Source organism: Monomorium pharaonis, chromosome 5 (genome assembly GCF_013373865.1).
Source record: "Monomorium pharaonis isolate MP-MQ-018 chromosome 5, ASM1337386v2, whole genome shotgun sequence".
Lineage (NCBI taxonomy): Eukaryota > Metazoa > Arthropoda > Insecta > Hymenoptera > Formicidae > Monomorium > Monomorium pharaonis.
This window is the reverse complement of record NC_050471.1, coordinates 23,578,451-23,594,334: the sequence shown is the minus strand read 5'-3', so window position 1 is coordinate 23,594,334 and position 15,884 is coordinate 23,578,451. Positions and strand designations below refer to the sequence as shown.

At 28.2% G+C, this 15,884-nt stretch overlaps 1 protein-coding gene across 3 annotated transcripts; it reads right to left on the bottom strand.

Moving 5' to 3' along the window:
* Nucleotide 1: 1 nt before the first annotated feature.
* LOC105834671 (vacuolar protein sorting-associated protein 18 homolog) lies at nucleotides 2–15,370 on the bottom strand. Of its 3 annotated transcripts, none has more exons than XM_036286683.1 (19): nucleotides 15,164–15,370; nucleotides 14,688–14,788; nucleotides 14,425–14,608; nucleotides 13,067–13,401; nucleotides 12,927–12,974; nucleotides 12,321–12,510; nucleotides 11,538–11,659; nucleotides 10,991–11,206; nucleotides 9,996–10,112; nucleotides 9,819–9,931; nucleotides 9,267–9,378; nucleotides 8,760–8,942; nucleotides 7,783–8,100; nucleotides 6,647–6,782; nucleotides 5,520–5,741; nucleotides 4,688–4,839; nucleotides 4,305–4,402; nucleotides 1,430–1,741; nucleotides 2–885 (listed from the first exon to the last, which is right to left on the bottom strand). In XM_036286683.1, exons 2-19 carry the CDS (start codon nucleotides 14,766–14,768, stop codon nucleotides 822–824), a joined length of 3,003 nt encoding a protein of 1,000 aa, XP_036142576.1. In that variant the 5' UTR covers nucleotides 14,769–14,788; nucleotides 15,164–15,370; the 3' UTR covers nucleotides 2–821. The 3 variants fall into 3 exon arrangements, with proteins under 3 accessions (XP_036142576.1, XP_036142577.1, XP_036142578.1); XM_036286684.1 differs by having other exon boundaries at nucleotides 14,688–14,785; XM_036286685.1 differs by lacking the exon at nucleotides 12,927–12,974.
* Between the last annotated feature and the right edge of the window lie 514 nt (nucleotides 15,371–15,884).

Sequence of the window (15,884 nt, the reverse complement as noted above, 5' to 3'; positions counted from 1 at the left end):
GTTATTTAAAATAATCAAATTTATTAAAATGATTCGATCTACATTGCGAGAAATAAACTTGCTCTATTATAAAGTAATGAAAAAATCAATATATTGTGTGTGTGTGTGTGTGTATATTCACATAAATATGATTTAAATTACCTATATTATACAAATTATATATGATCTAGCCTTCGGCACACGATACGATTTTTCATGCTAGATCGGAACGAGGCGTCTTATTACGTATCATTCGCTTACGATTGGTGACAATCATCCGAGCCATTAGGACACATAATAAGATGCCTCATATGCGATTTGACATAAAAAATCATACTGTTTGCCGAAGGCTTAAATTGTAATCCTAATAATTAGATAATAATAATTACAAATTAATTATTATAATCTCAACGTTGATTTTTTGAGACCCGATATCATTTGATATTTTTAAAAGCTTTATTAATTTTTTATAAGTGTCGTAAACTCAAGTTCTGATAATGATAGCCTTATGCTTTTTGGGTCGCTGAATCCGAATTTACCATCAATTTGGCTCACGACTCAAAAACAACGACCCAAGAACATAGATATCATTGTCAGATTTTTTTCAATTTATTCTAAAAAATTGGTTTATATGTAACTATAAAAAAATTAATAAAGCTTTTAAAATATCGAATGATATTGAATCTCAAAAAGTCAACATTGAGATCATAATAATTTATGATCAAATTATATAATTATTGTATATGTGTATACATATATAATACGAGGCGCAATTAAATTTCTTAAAAAAAAAAGAAAAGATAAGCATACTCTATCACATTTTCAGCAGCAGAGAATCTTCATTACATCCATTCCTTCATTACACGTTCGTAATCCTTTTCTTCAATGAATGGCTTATCTATTGACCTGCAAAAAATAACCAATTATTATATTAAAATCCACTGATATATTTGTACAAATCCAAAATTATTTAATTTACAGATTTTGATAATGTTCGTTCGATATATAAATAGACTTAAATTTTTCCAGCAATCTTCTAGTAATTTTTCTTTTCAATTTTGCAATTGTAGAATATTCACTCAACTATGTAAAAAATTTTCTTGAAAATTTCTGAATTTTCCAAAAATTTTGTTTAAATCAAGATAAGATTAAAGAATTCGTTAATACAGCTCTAAAATGATTCTTTTTTAATTAAAAAAAATGTTATTTATAAATTCTATTTCGTGAATATAGTTTTTCAAAATATTATTTGCGATTAAAGTAATATTTAAAACTTTTTTGTCGTAAAACTCTCAATGCTTTTTTAAAAAATTATTTAAAGAAAACTATGTTTAAAAAATTTGAAAAATGTTAGGAATGCTTATATAATGATCATAAACTTATTCTCAAAATTTTATCAAATTCTTGTATGAAAAAACAGAGAAATCTTAAATTTAACTATAAAACCTACTCTATCATAAGTTCTCCACAATAGAGGCACTCCGCGGCGACCAAATCATCGATATCGGCCTTGATTTGGTCCCTTGTGGATAACGATACGGAGGTTGTGGACGTGGTGTCTTCGGGCCGGTTCGAGACGGCCGTGAGCTGACGCTGAAGATCCGCCAGTTTCGTCCTCTGATCCATCGATAACATCGGCGTTAATGCTGCTACTAAACAATCGCTATGAAACTTATGACCACAGGGAAATACATAGAAAGGCCTCAGCAACAATTGCACCTCACATGTATTACACGTATCCCGCGCATGCACAAAGGTGCATCTGAAAAAAAAATTTTTGTAATGAAGTATTTATTTTTAATTTAAACATAGACATGTAAAGATACAAAATATGTAACAGTTTTCTTAAAAAAAAAAATTTTTTTTTAACGCTCTGAAATTACTTCCTTAAATCAAGAATAAAAAATATCGATGTGTATGTGACATCATATATTATAACACAATTGTTTTTTATTATATTAATATTTTTTTATATACATATATATTATAACATATTACATATAATGAATTTTATTTATTCTATAGTTGTTTTTGTTGTATTTTCTGTTTTACCGATTGAACGCTAATTATTTTCTGACAAGCTTGGCTCTTAAGGGGATACTAAACTGCTCTGTTTTATCATTAATTTTCGAACACCGAAATCTTTTTATTGATTGCATGGAATTGAAAATCCTTCTCCAAAATTAAAATACAGATAATAACGCGGTGCGCTGCGATCAATTTCATACGAAAAACGAAAGAAAGTTAGAAAATTATAGTTATCGACTTTTGTTATCGACTTCTGTAGTCAACTCGTGAAAATATTGGCTGCGTACAAAAGTTTTAGACTTTGTACGTATAAAATAAGCATAGAGCGCACTTGGCATTTCAGCAAAGAACAATACTGTGCTTTTAGAATGAGCCTAGGAACCTTAGAAAAAAAGTTTTCGGTGTTTAAGAGGATCCTATCTATTTTATCGTCAGAATTGTACAATTTGTTCCAATGTACAACTTTTTATTGCATTTACAGAATTAAAAATTCTCCACAATTAATTCTGGAAAAGGATTTCTAAATCTATAAAAGAAATACATACAAAATTTTGTTAATAACGTGCCCAAATGACTCTACATTATCGACCTCGATCAAGTTTGACGAGCAGTTTAGCATCCCCTTAAGTGATTTCATAAAATTGTAAATCCTTCTCCAGAATTAAAGTATAAATAATAACAAATCTGCTAGATACAATTTTCTTAAAAAAAAAAAAGAAAAAATTAGAAAATTATACTTTTGTGCAGTCGTCTCATGACTTTCATCCACAGCATACATACAAAATAATTATTATGCAGGGTTGTCACTATAGGAAAGAATAATAGGCGATTTTTGGCGATTGTTTGATACCAAAGCATACTAAACTGTACCAGAACCAATGGGATATAAGTAAACTTTTATCTTTGGTTATCTATTGGTTCTGGTACAGTTTGGTACATGTACCAAACAATCGCCAAAAATCGCCTTATAGACCTAGTTTACACCGAGCACTTGGTACGCGTATCAAATAGTAAATAACTAGTGAATATGTTTAATTATTGGCTGATCAGCTTAAATTCACTACTTGATAGGCGTACCAAGTGCTCAGTGTAAATTAAGGCATAATGTGCTTTCAGAACAGCTAGAAACTTTTGGTATAATAGAAAAATTTATCTGAAAATTTAATGTATATCCCAGATATGTATATATATGTAAATGCGGATTCGGAAGAAGTCGATAAGTAACATGAAAAAAAAATTGTTTCGTTCTCGATATAAAATCCAATTCACAGATTGATATTAATATGTGTACTTTAATTCTGGAAAAAAATTCCAAATCTATAAAAGAAATACATACGAAATCTCATTAATGATGTGCACGAATGACTCTACATTATCAACCTCGATCAAGTTTGAAAACTTAAACGTTTAAAGTATGTACACAAATAAATCCGTGGATGATTAGATCAAGACCAAAAATACAAAAAAAAATTTAAAGTTTGTTTGTTCATAAAAATATTTGCTTCAAAATACAAGTTATGTAGCTTATACGTATACAAATGAATGATACACCGCAGTTCGGAATAGATTGAGGAATAAAATTATCGTCAAATTACGATACCATGCAAATATTGTCAAGTGACAGCTTCACGTATCAAACATGAATTTTTTTTCGTTTTTGATATCAACTCGACAGTATTCCTCTAGATTTTTCCGTACTTTAATTTTGTAAAAGAGTTTACCATTCTATAAAGCCTATTAAAAGATTAGTTTATTTAAAAAATGTTGATAAAACAGACAACTTTAAGATCCCTTTAATTCTGGAAAAAGATTTCCAAATCTATAAAAGAAATACGAACATATGAAATCTTATTGTTAATGATATGCACGAATAACCTACATTATCAATCATGATCAAGTTTGATGGGCACTTTAGCATCCCTTGAAAAACAAATCATTACTTTAATTTTGTTACGCTCAGAAATTCTCATGCAAATTGTTTATTCGTCTAAATAATTAAATACTATTCTTAATCTAATAATGACTTTAACGTAAAATAAAATAATAGCTGCAAAACACGCTCGCACATTAACTTTCTTATAAATCTCTGTATTATTGATTATATCAATACAGATATGTTGGATCATCGAAGATCAGTTGTCAATTTATTGATTTTCTAAACTATTAATTTCCTCAAATGATTTAATGTATTTGTAATTGATCAATGTACATTAATTCGATGTTGATTGTATAAAACAAATTTTTATAGCATAGATTGCACAAATACAATATAATTTTCAAAAATACTTTATTAATACCTGGTTCTGAAAGTTTGAATGTCTTTTCGTATTAGCTCTGCTGCTTTCGTTGCTTCTTGCATTTCTTCCTTCAGATCTTGAATGTGTTGATTATACTCCTGTTACATTTAGAAAAGAAATAAATTTAATTAAAAAATACTGTTTATATAAATAAACATATTTTTTGAGATTTATAATCTTTTTGTAAATATAAAGACTATAATTATAATAATCATTGTATTTATAATTATATTACATACTATTAATAGCAATTATAATTATATGCATAATGTTAATAATTATTATAAAATAATCATTAAAAAAAAATAAAATAAAAGACAAGATTAGATATTTTTCCTTTTCAAAAAAAGAATGTAGTTTTCGAATCTGTTTAGAGTCAATACCTGCAGAGAATTGCAAATAGCTTGCTTGAAATGATCGATCGTGACGAAATCAGAGAAAAAGGGTAAAATATCTTCTATCCTGACTAAATCACAATGTTGCAAAAACTCCATTGCTTGCTGTATATCATCTTTTTCTCGTACTACGTGCTCCGCTATATATATACACAATAAAAACATATTTATATATGTAAAAATAAAATCTATAACAAGTCAAAACTACGAGTTTAAAATTACAATAAATCTGTTATATATACAAGAAAATTTATATTGTGCATTTCAACTTTTTTAATCAGATTAAAGAGATTTCTATCTTATCATGCTAATTTTTAGAAAGCGTTTAGAAATTAATAAAAATAGATAAGATATAGATAAAATATTTTAATACTTTTGTGCTTTTTTTATTATTGAAGATTAATTTTCTTTTTTTAATAAAATATGAAAATAATTAACAACAGATTCATTTGAGAAGTTTAAAATTAAAACATTATTTTAATTAGCGAACTTATGGCTATTGTAACAGAAATTTCTTTAACAACCAATTTTTTATTAAATTTTTTGAAAGTTTAAAAACAAAAAAATAATATAAAGATCTTTTTTAAGCAAGTGCCATTTATTTATTTAAATGGGCAAAAAATTATGATAAGAGTCGTAAATTTTAATTAAAATGATATTTGAGTTTTTAATTTCAATTCAAAGAGATTTGGAATTATAGTTATCAATAAACTGTGCAAAAGTTAAATGGATCTATCATTAATTATTACTGTATTTTAATTTAAAAAATAAATCTTTAAACAATAATATAGGATAAAATGTAATTTAAAAAATTAATTACCTATCTTTAACCACAATTTTTTTCTCAACTCGTCATCATGATCAGATGGCATAGCAGCAATCTGCTTAGCAAGATCTACACTAATCGTAAGCGCGAGATCCACAGCAGTGGTCCATAAACCAAGCAAAGCCGATAGTTGTACGCAGGCTTCTGTTAGGCCTACTTCCTGACACAATCGCAGCGCGTAATGTACGTCGTAGTGCACCATACTGACATCCTGACCTAAAACATTTAACAGTAACATTACCTCTTCAAACAAATATAACAAATCAACAAACCAATTTACATGCACGCACACATACATACACTCCATCAAGTTCTAGTATATATATATGGAGTTCCAGAATTAATTAATATTTTAGGGAGTGATAGTGAATAAAATTTTAAACTAAAAGTTTCTTTACCAATTTTGGCTCAGATTATTATTTACTGAGTTATTAATAAATTAAGTTGATCAATCAGACGGCATGCGACCAGAGCATGCAGAAGCGTAGCATGTTATGGGGCTCCACATGCTTATTACACATTTCCCCAATTAAAACTTTATTTTAATTTTTTATATTAATAAATAATAAGTAAATAAATTTAAATTAATGAGTAAGTGGAGAAATAAATAATTAGATAAACAAATAAATAAATAAGAAATAATAATATTAAGTATAAAGCTCGACTATGCAAAGCAATATGTACATGAATATAGGTAAGTGACGAGCTAGTTTTGGGTCTAATGTTACAAATAATGATTTATTGTAAAAAAGAAGAAAGAACAAAATAAGATATAAATATAAGGCGTTTCGACTTTACTAAGTCATCCTCAGTCAACATTATAACCATCTTAAATAATTTGAAATATCATAATAATTTATCTATGTGTGTAAAGAGTCAAAATTTCTTAAATAAATATCAATAAGGCCAAATAACGACTACATCATAACACGTTTTACAATGAGCATTATAAAATTAACTTCTAACATTAATTGGAGTGTAACGAGTCCGCAATATCTCTTCCACTCCAATTAATGTTAGAAGTTAAGTTTTAATCGTGCGTACGCGCGCGCGCGTGTGTGTGTGTGTGTGTAAATATATATACACTAAAACTTAATTTTTTAAAACGTGAGACATTTTACCTTGAGAGCTTATGTATCGCATCACTTCGTCCTGTTTATAACGCGCGTACAGAGACAAAAGAAAGTTATGAATCGCTTGTTCTTGAGAACCCTGCTTATACACGCAAAACTCCAAATATTTAATAATTTCTTTTGCCTATAAAAAAATTAATTATTAACAAAACTACTTATTTTTATATGCGGAAAGAATTTTTCTTATAATTTGCCCTCAAAATCATGTACAACAGTAGAATAACATAGATCTCAAAAACGTTTATTATAAAATATTATAAAAAATTAAAAACTGGTAAAGTTTTAGTAAATTTTAACCAAACTGTTTTACAATATAAATAATCAAATTACAATTGAAATTATTTTATCATACAAAACAATTTAGTTAACATTTGTTAAAGTTTTACTAAAATTATAGTAAAATTGTTCCATATTGTCTCACAACTCTACTATGATTTTGGAGTAAATTTTAAAAAATTCTCTTCATATACCTAGAAAAATAGATACCTTCAGATAACAATATTAACTTTTAAACTGGTATTCATAGTCGGATCTTATATTTAAGATCATCTTAAGACTATTTTAAGTACTGTCTTAAGATGCCATCAATCACAGAGCCGTATTAGCATCTTAAGACATTACAAAACTAATTACTGAGGCGATCTTGAAATAAGATTCAACTATAAATACCGGCCTTAATGTAATTTTTAAGGAGAACACACTGAGTCGATTTGACCCATACAACAACTTTGTTCGAAAATATCTTTAAAACAGTTTTAAAGTTGGCGGGCCTAAGAAAAACAACAAACCAACAAAAGTTTTTTAGAAAAATTTCTTTGTTTTCATAAATTTTTGTAACTATAATAATTTTAACTAAACTTTTAAACTATATAAATTTATTCTAAAATGTTGGAAGTTTATCTCATAATTTTTTGACAGCAATCGGATTGTTTTTAAATGGCAACAGATGAAAAAGTACGCAGGGTCACGTTGACCCAAAATGTTCTCTGTGTTCGAAAAAATAGGTGTGTTCTTCGAGGGTTAATGTAATATAATTTTATTTAACAATCAATTATTCTGAATTTAGTAATTATTATTAATAATTGTGAAATAATAATAATTTGCTCTATCCCTCTTTTTCTTACGTGCTTCTCATCGCTGTCGCACGAAACCAAAGCTGGCAGAAGTTTCGCCGGCTTCAACAACGATCCTTGTGAGATTAAGACGGCCACCGTAGGCCGCGGCAATTCCTGTAACAGTATCCCAGCAAATTGATAGAAAAGATCTTTATTGTTTTGACTCTTGAGCACCCCAAGCGCCTCCAAGTAGTTATTCTTGTACAGGTGCTGACGTATCACCTCCTCGTAATTGCAATGCATTATTGTCAGACGTATCAGATTGTCTTTGTCCCCGTGACTGGCCATTAAGTCATATATAGTACTGCGATTTCTTTTGATACATTCCTGCACTCAAAGTTCTAATTAGTATTCCTCAAGTTGATTTAAATATATGATAAAGCCAGTTTAATTGTGAGAAACAAAGAACAAAAATACTATACTTATTAAGCACAAGATGATTTTTTATTATATGCCAATACTTGAGGAGTTTAGAGTTAAGAACAACAAGAAATATCTAGAAAAGTAAAAAATATTTAAGAAATCATTAAAAATTTATTTTTTTATAATTAAAGAATTATATATACATATGTATATGTATATAACTAAAATTTATAATTAAAAAAAAAAGAATAGTCTGATAGAGTAAATTGCAAAATTCCGTGAAATATTAGTGTTAATGTATCAAGATTAATAATTAATATATGAAGACAATGCGTAAACTTAGCATTCTTAAAAAAATATTTGTGGAAATATCAAAAACATTAAAAAAGAATTATAATTATAATTTTTAAAATTGAAATTCTACCCCCCCCCCCATCCCAATTTATCGATTTATTATTTGTATATATAATATTTATTCTAACTTATATATAACTTTCTTCTTCTCTTTTAAACTTTTTAAATGCATTTATAATATAGTATATAATTAAGAAAAATATAAAATATATAGTATATAATAAAGAAGCATCCTGCAGTTTTTCTCCTGTTTTATTTTTTCTAAGTACCTCAACTTTAGGAATAGTGAGGAAGCTATCAAATTGCTTCTGCAACTCCATATATTGTGAATCATGAAGATAGGACGTATTGCTACTACGTAGAGCTCCCATTTGATTCATAAACAGTTCCGTCACCCAAATGACAATCATTGTAATCTGTGTCTTGTCTTGCGTCTTCAAGCCATCGAGTTTCTTGAGACAAATAATAACACACATCAAATTTAAACTAAATAACTGTTAATTGTGATATATTAGAATTAAACAAAAATATTAACTAAAATTTGAAAAGTTTAAAACATTTATACACATGTAGAGAAAAAATTAAACTAAATAATTATATTCAACATTTATACACATAATAAAACATTCTATGTATTCACAATGTAATAAAAATATATAATTAATATTTTTTCCATATTACTATTTAATTTTAACAATGCAATTCATCCAAATATTCGTTATAAATTTTCATCGTAATCATTTATTGCAAAATATAGTACAGATAATTCTTGTTACCTTGCGCAGAAATGTTTTCAAAGCTTCGATTTGCCACTCTTGCAAAAATTTCAATGAAACCTCCTCGAAAGACGAATGGGTGTCGGCATATATTAGTGCACTCTTTTCGTATCTGCACAATATTAAATATATTACAATGACAGACAATCAAACCAAAATAAAAATGCACAAAAAATACTTTGTACCGGAGTTAGGCGTTAACACATAAATATAAAATATCTGTATCATCATGTGTGTATACAATGTACACTATGCAAACTATACTTTATGTGTCATCTATATACACAATAATCTATGAATTCGCCTTCTCTCCTTTATATTTTATCAATACTAAAAAGTCAGATATATTAATAATCTTAAAAGTTAATATTATTTTTTTCTATATTGTATTATCCAATTTATAATAATTTATACTGCTTGTATTATCTACATAAAAAAAGATATGTATAAATATAACATAAACAATACATAAATAATCAATATATAGACGTAATCTTGAAATATACTGCTTTGCATTTATACATATGCAAACAGATTACTATACAAACTTACTCTTTGTTCTTGAAGAGCATTTCCGCCTGTTTCACGAGCACTTGATCGATATGAGCCGGGTTGTCTTTGCAATACTGCTTAGCCAACTCAAATTCACCTTTATCAACATATACCTGAACAAAAAATCATTGTTGTTGCCATCTCAAAATTATTGCATCTTCATTACATTCTCATTACCTGCCAAACATTCCTATCTTCCTTCGTCACTTTATACTTGAAAACAGCTCGCTCGCTGAAAGCCCAAATCGATCTCGTTGCCGGATCCTTGGTAATGCCAATCAATTTACCAACTGCCTAAACAATATTAAATCATACTTGATATAATATTTAACATATCGCAAGAAAGTTAAATTGCGAAAAATGCGTTATTTCCGAAGGTTAGTTTCAATCCTTAAACGTCGAGATACGGAACTAAAAAAATATGAGTCAAATATTTTTTTGTTCTACAACATCTCAAGCTCATTAAAATTGGTGAGGGACACTTCCGACCATTCCCTCGTAAGTCTCTTCTTAACTATATATATAATGTTGAAATAATAGATTATATTCTAACTATTAAATTAAGTGTAGTCCATATTAAATATAAAATGTATTAGATTATAAATTATATTAATTTTATTAATTATGTTATAATTATGTATAATTGAATAAGATATCTTTGTCAATCCTTAACTTTTTGTCAGAAGCAAGATGAAAAGATTGTAATCAAACTTACGTGTTAATGAAGTCGTGTAGATGAAAAACGTTCATATAAAATTATATTCAATTTATAAAAAGCTTCCAAAGAGATTTTTATCAATGGTTATAATAATTATAATAAATGTTCAAAAATTCTTCCTTCTACAAAATACAGACAAAAATGCAGACTTCTACAAAATGCACAAACTTCTATCCATCAAACTAATAATTATCCGATTAGTTAAACTCATTTGAATAGTTCTCAAACATTCATTATAACGATTGATAAAAACCTTTAAATATACTAACTCTTTAATAAAGCATTTTCAGACATAAGTATATGAAATTTTTTCACCTATTTTATTTTATTAACAGGTTTAACTCTGATTTTTTCAAACGCCCTGTATGTTACGCATTTTCTCTCAACTCTCTGATCCTCATAGTGGTGTTATCTTATCACCATAATAACAACTGCTGAAAAGTGTAATACGTACATCGTTATAAATATCTTCAAATATTAATTCCTGATTCAGAAGCGATATGCCCTTTACATGATCCGGGTACAGTAGCAGCGCATGAAATTCAGTTAGCACAAAAGATAACGGCATCGAGATAGTTCGCGGAACGTTACTGCCCATGAGACTCGTTTCGGGACAGGTTAACATCCGTTGATTAATCAGAACGTTGTTTGTATCTGGCTTTGCATCCACCTAAAACCAATCAACATCATGCGCTCTTCATCCGAGTCAATGGTTCTCAACGCGAGCGATATAAACTCTCAGAAAAGATCGCTTGATATTTCTAAGCAATCATGCGTAAAAGAACAATACGTTAAAAAGAAATCACAAGATTGCAAATGTGGACTATACAAACTTCCCTATTTTCATAGCAAAAAAATAAAAAGCCAAGTGTAAAGACAAATAAAATATAAGAAAACAAAAAATTTGAGAAACGCATATTCAAATTTATGCATGACATTAAAAGACACTTAAACACCATTAATAACAAAATAAAAACACTGTAATATATACATATATATACCTGAGCATATAGGATACCAGCTTCTGTCAGCCATCCAAACGACTTCGGCAGGATGCCCAGGGATGGATAATAAAATTGCATCTTTGAATACGGCAACGAATTTATTACCTCGTTAAATGTTTCTGCAATGTAATACATATTTATTTATTCAAAAATGTTATAACGTTTCTCAAATTTTTTCAAATTGCTAAGAAACTCGTCTTTTTATTTTCTTTTCTCATTCTTTGTAGAAAAATTTTTTGAAAAAATGTGTGTGTGTGTGTGTGTGTGTACAACCTACAATTCACATTTTATAGTTTAAAAAAGATCCTTACATACAAAGTATTCGGCAAAAGATAGAAAAAAATTTAAAGAACGCCTTTACAAGACAAAAATCAAGAACAAAATTACAATTAAGGTTTCAATTTTTTAATATAAATGTTTAAATATTATATATATTCAAGTACTTTTTAGGTAAATATTTATATATTCAAAATTACAAATTTAATAAAATTTTGAAGACTTCGTTTTTTAAATATAATCTAAACATTTACGTGCTTTAGATACTTTTTATGTAAAAATTTCAAAATTTATAATAAAAAACAAAACCTTAATCGCAATTTTATTATTCTTAATTTCCATCTTATTTAAAATCACTCTTTGAATTTTTTCCCACTTGTTATCGAACATCTTGTGTATACTTTACTGTAAGTTGTTTAAGGATCTCAATATTTAAAGAATATTGAAATATAATTATAAAAAATGCAAAAGTTAATGTAAGGATATTTTCCATTTTACTCTTACCTTGTGCGTTTAAGTATCTATAGAACACTTGCTGCAAAAGAGGCTTCTCTTCGGGGTTGCCAATGGCACCAATGTATTGATAAATGCGCATAAGAGTGGTCACAATAATCACATATTTATCAGAGTTCGGAATTTTGTGGAACTCTAGTCCGGTGATTGGAGGCTTACTATTCTTCCCTATGTCAAATACCTAAAAATCATATTTCTAGCATCAAAAACATTTGTGTTATGTAACAGATTGTATATTTAGACAATACCTAAATAATGATTAAAAATATAAATAATTTTTTAAATATTAGTATTATACTTTTTATTTCAATTATATAAAATTACTGCATAAATTTCTAGCTAACTTTAATATTTCATAAAACTACAAAGCATTGTTTTTAGACTTTGCTTTTTACAATACTTGGTATTTTTATAAAAAATAAAAGCTAGCTAGAAATTTTACATTTTATACACACACACACATTCTATATATGTATATATATATTTTTTTTATTACTTATTTTTAAATTTTATAAAATCTGAATTTAGTATATTTATATGAAAATATATATACCTTATAAAAATATATAAATATAAAAAAGATATATATAAACTCACCAATCCCCCTGCCTCTTTAGAACCATAAAGAGGCAAATAATTTGGAAGCTTTGTTAAAAATGAATAATATGTAATGGTAAAAGAGTATTATACGCAGATAAATGATATGATGGGCGTATCAGAGTATAAGTGATTACTACCTGACGCCAATATTGTTCCAGACTCGTATTAAAAATCTTCTCAGTCTCCAAACCAATCTCCGTTTCGAAAATCAAGCCCTTAGCGGTGCCCAGCAGAATCGGGCCGGTGTTCGTTTCCGAAATGTTCGAAAAATTCCAGCCCACTGCTGTAATCTCATGACCCTTGAACTTGCCAGCTTGCTTCAACTTTGTCGTCTTCCTGTGCAGATAGAACAACTCTGGAGGCGGATTGTCCCCGTGTTTCGGCACCAGAGTTATCAACAAATGATGACCCAACGGATCCAGAAACAGGCTGGATATTTTCATGCTCAATGCGTACTTGGATATGTCAATTTCTACAAATAAAAGTTTTAATGCTCTATATTAATAAAGAACTAATTTCAAGTAAATATTGCAAAGTATCTATAATCTGTGTACTTGATATACAATGTGTTTACTATCTACAAAATTATCTAGATTATCTAAATGAATAAATGACTTTATCTTAACTTTATTTAGATTCTTAAAATATATATATATATATAATTTTTATCTTATATTACATAAAAGAAGTATTATCTTTTTAAAATTATCAAAGTTGATGTGAACAATAATTAAAAGTTTGGCAAAATTTGTCAGTTGGATCAATAATTAAGAATTTAATAATTACTCTGGCAACAATAACATTTACAAATCTTTACCTATTTCTTTTATTTTTTAATTTTTGATTTTTTGCAATTTGATCTAAATAAAAAAAATATTTTGTTGTCAGATTGAATTATTCAAAATATTCTTGTTTCTTTAATAAAAGTTTCTCTTTTAAGAAATAAAGATTTATAATAAATATGATTTATAAGACAAAACGTTTGCGAATTGATAATTGCTCAACCTCGAGACAGTACTGGCAGAAAAAAATTACAGGTTCATGTCTTGTTTGCTACAAAAAAACGATCAAAAGACACAGGAAAACGCAAAAATGTTGTTCAGTTTGTAAAAAGCCTGTCTGCTATAAACACTGTGTATCGACAATTAAATGTATTGATTGCACTAAATAAATGTAAAAATGGTCTAATTAACCTTGAAAATTATTGAAATTATTTTTTTATTAACTCCTATTACATCAATAAAACATTTATCAATGTTATTAATTAATTCTTAGGTCAAAATATTATTTTACACCTAGTGAGTACCCGGGTACATGTGCTCAGTGTGTTTGCTAAGTATTTTCAGTTTCTAAGAGTTAAATAATGGAAATTCAGAGGCTTATGTCGAGATTTCAATTTTTATTGTAATTATAAGCAAAAATATAACAAAGTAGACACCCAGGTACCCAAGTGTGCACATAAGGGTTAATATAATGATGTAAGCAATCAATTTACCTTCAGTTTTGTCAGGTTGTTTCATGTCAATGCGCAGCAAAATATTATTAGCCATAGCAATCACAATAGTGTTACTACTGACAACTAGGTAAAGAATTTTGTCAGATGGCAGAAAATTGACTTTCTGCTTGGTAAATATCGGGCCATCGTCTTGCAACTTCATTTGAATAAAACCAGCTGTACTCTAAAATAAAACATGAAACATTACAATTGCAATAATATTATAACCTTTTATATATTTCGTTAATATACAATATACATACAATATCTGGACGAATAGGTGGTGCTAACACTTGCTTGGAACGCTGAGAGGCTTGCTCGTACTGGTCAAACATCGACGTCATTTTGACTGTAGGCAAATCTACTGCATTCAAACAAAATATATTAAAACAATACATTTAAAACAGCAAATTTTATAAAAGTAAGGTTTATATATTAAAACAATACTATTCAAAATATTAAACTATGTATAACAATAATCTATAATAAATCTGTTAAATTAATACAATATTATATATTAAAATATATTAAAATAAAACTCAAATATTCAAAATTAGTAGCAATAAACAAAATGATCCTATTGAACTATGTAAGCATAATAAAATCCAAATTAGCAAAAAAATCATAATAACGCATGTAATCCCTACAAAATTGATAAAATTAAAAATTAAAAATGATAAAAATAAATATTACAGTCTTTAATAGAAGAAAAGAATAAGTAACATTGCTTCACACTTACCGATTTTATAGCGAGATAAATTATGTATATAGGCTAAACGTAACAATTATTGTATCAATAAGTACAATCGAATAGTTTGCAGCATCGTAAAAGTTTTCGAGAACTATAGATCTATTTGATGCACGTGTTATCGAAGGAAGATGCCAAATTTTTCACGGCAAACAATATCAGCTGATTGTCGATGACACATGGGCTGCGTTCCAAAAGTTAGGACTATTGCACCTTCGACATCTTTGAGTATGGCTGGGTTTCGATATTCACTGCCAGTACTGAAATTCTACAGTGTATGTGACGTAAACTATAGATTTTCAGTACTGGCAGTGAATATTGAAACGCAGCCTATATATACATACCTCGAATCCGTATATTTAGCAGACGACTTTAATATTTCTTATTTTCGACTATTCTAATCGTTTGCGAATCGTTTTCGCAAGTTTTCGAAAACGCTCTCATAGTATTTGAAATAATAGTTTAGCTAAAATTAATAAATAAAAATATTGGGCGTTGAGCTAGCAGACATAAAAGTGTCTTTTCACGCTGACGCTTGACGCTCATTTTCAGCGTCAAAAGACATCACGTGACTATAAGAACTTTGGCAGAACAGCGCGATTTCCGTCGCGCGCGACGCGCGATATCCAATGGGCATACAGAGATGAACGGAAAGACGGTCGCTCATTGGACATCGCGCGTCGCGCGCGACAGAATCGCGCTGGTCTGCTGA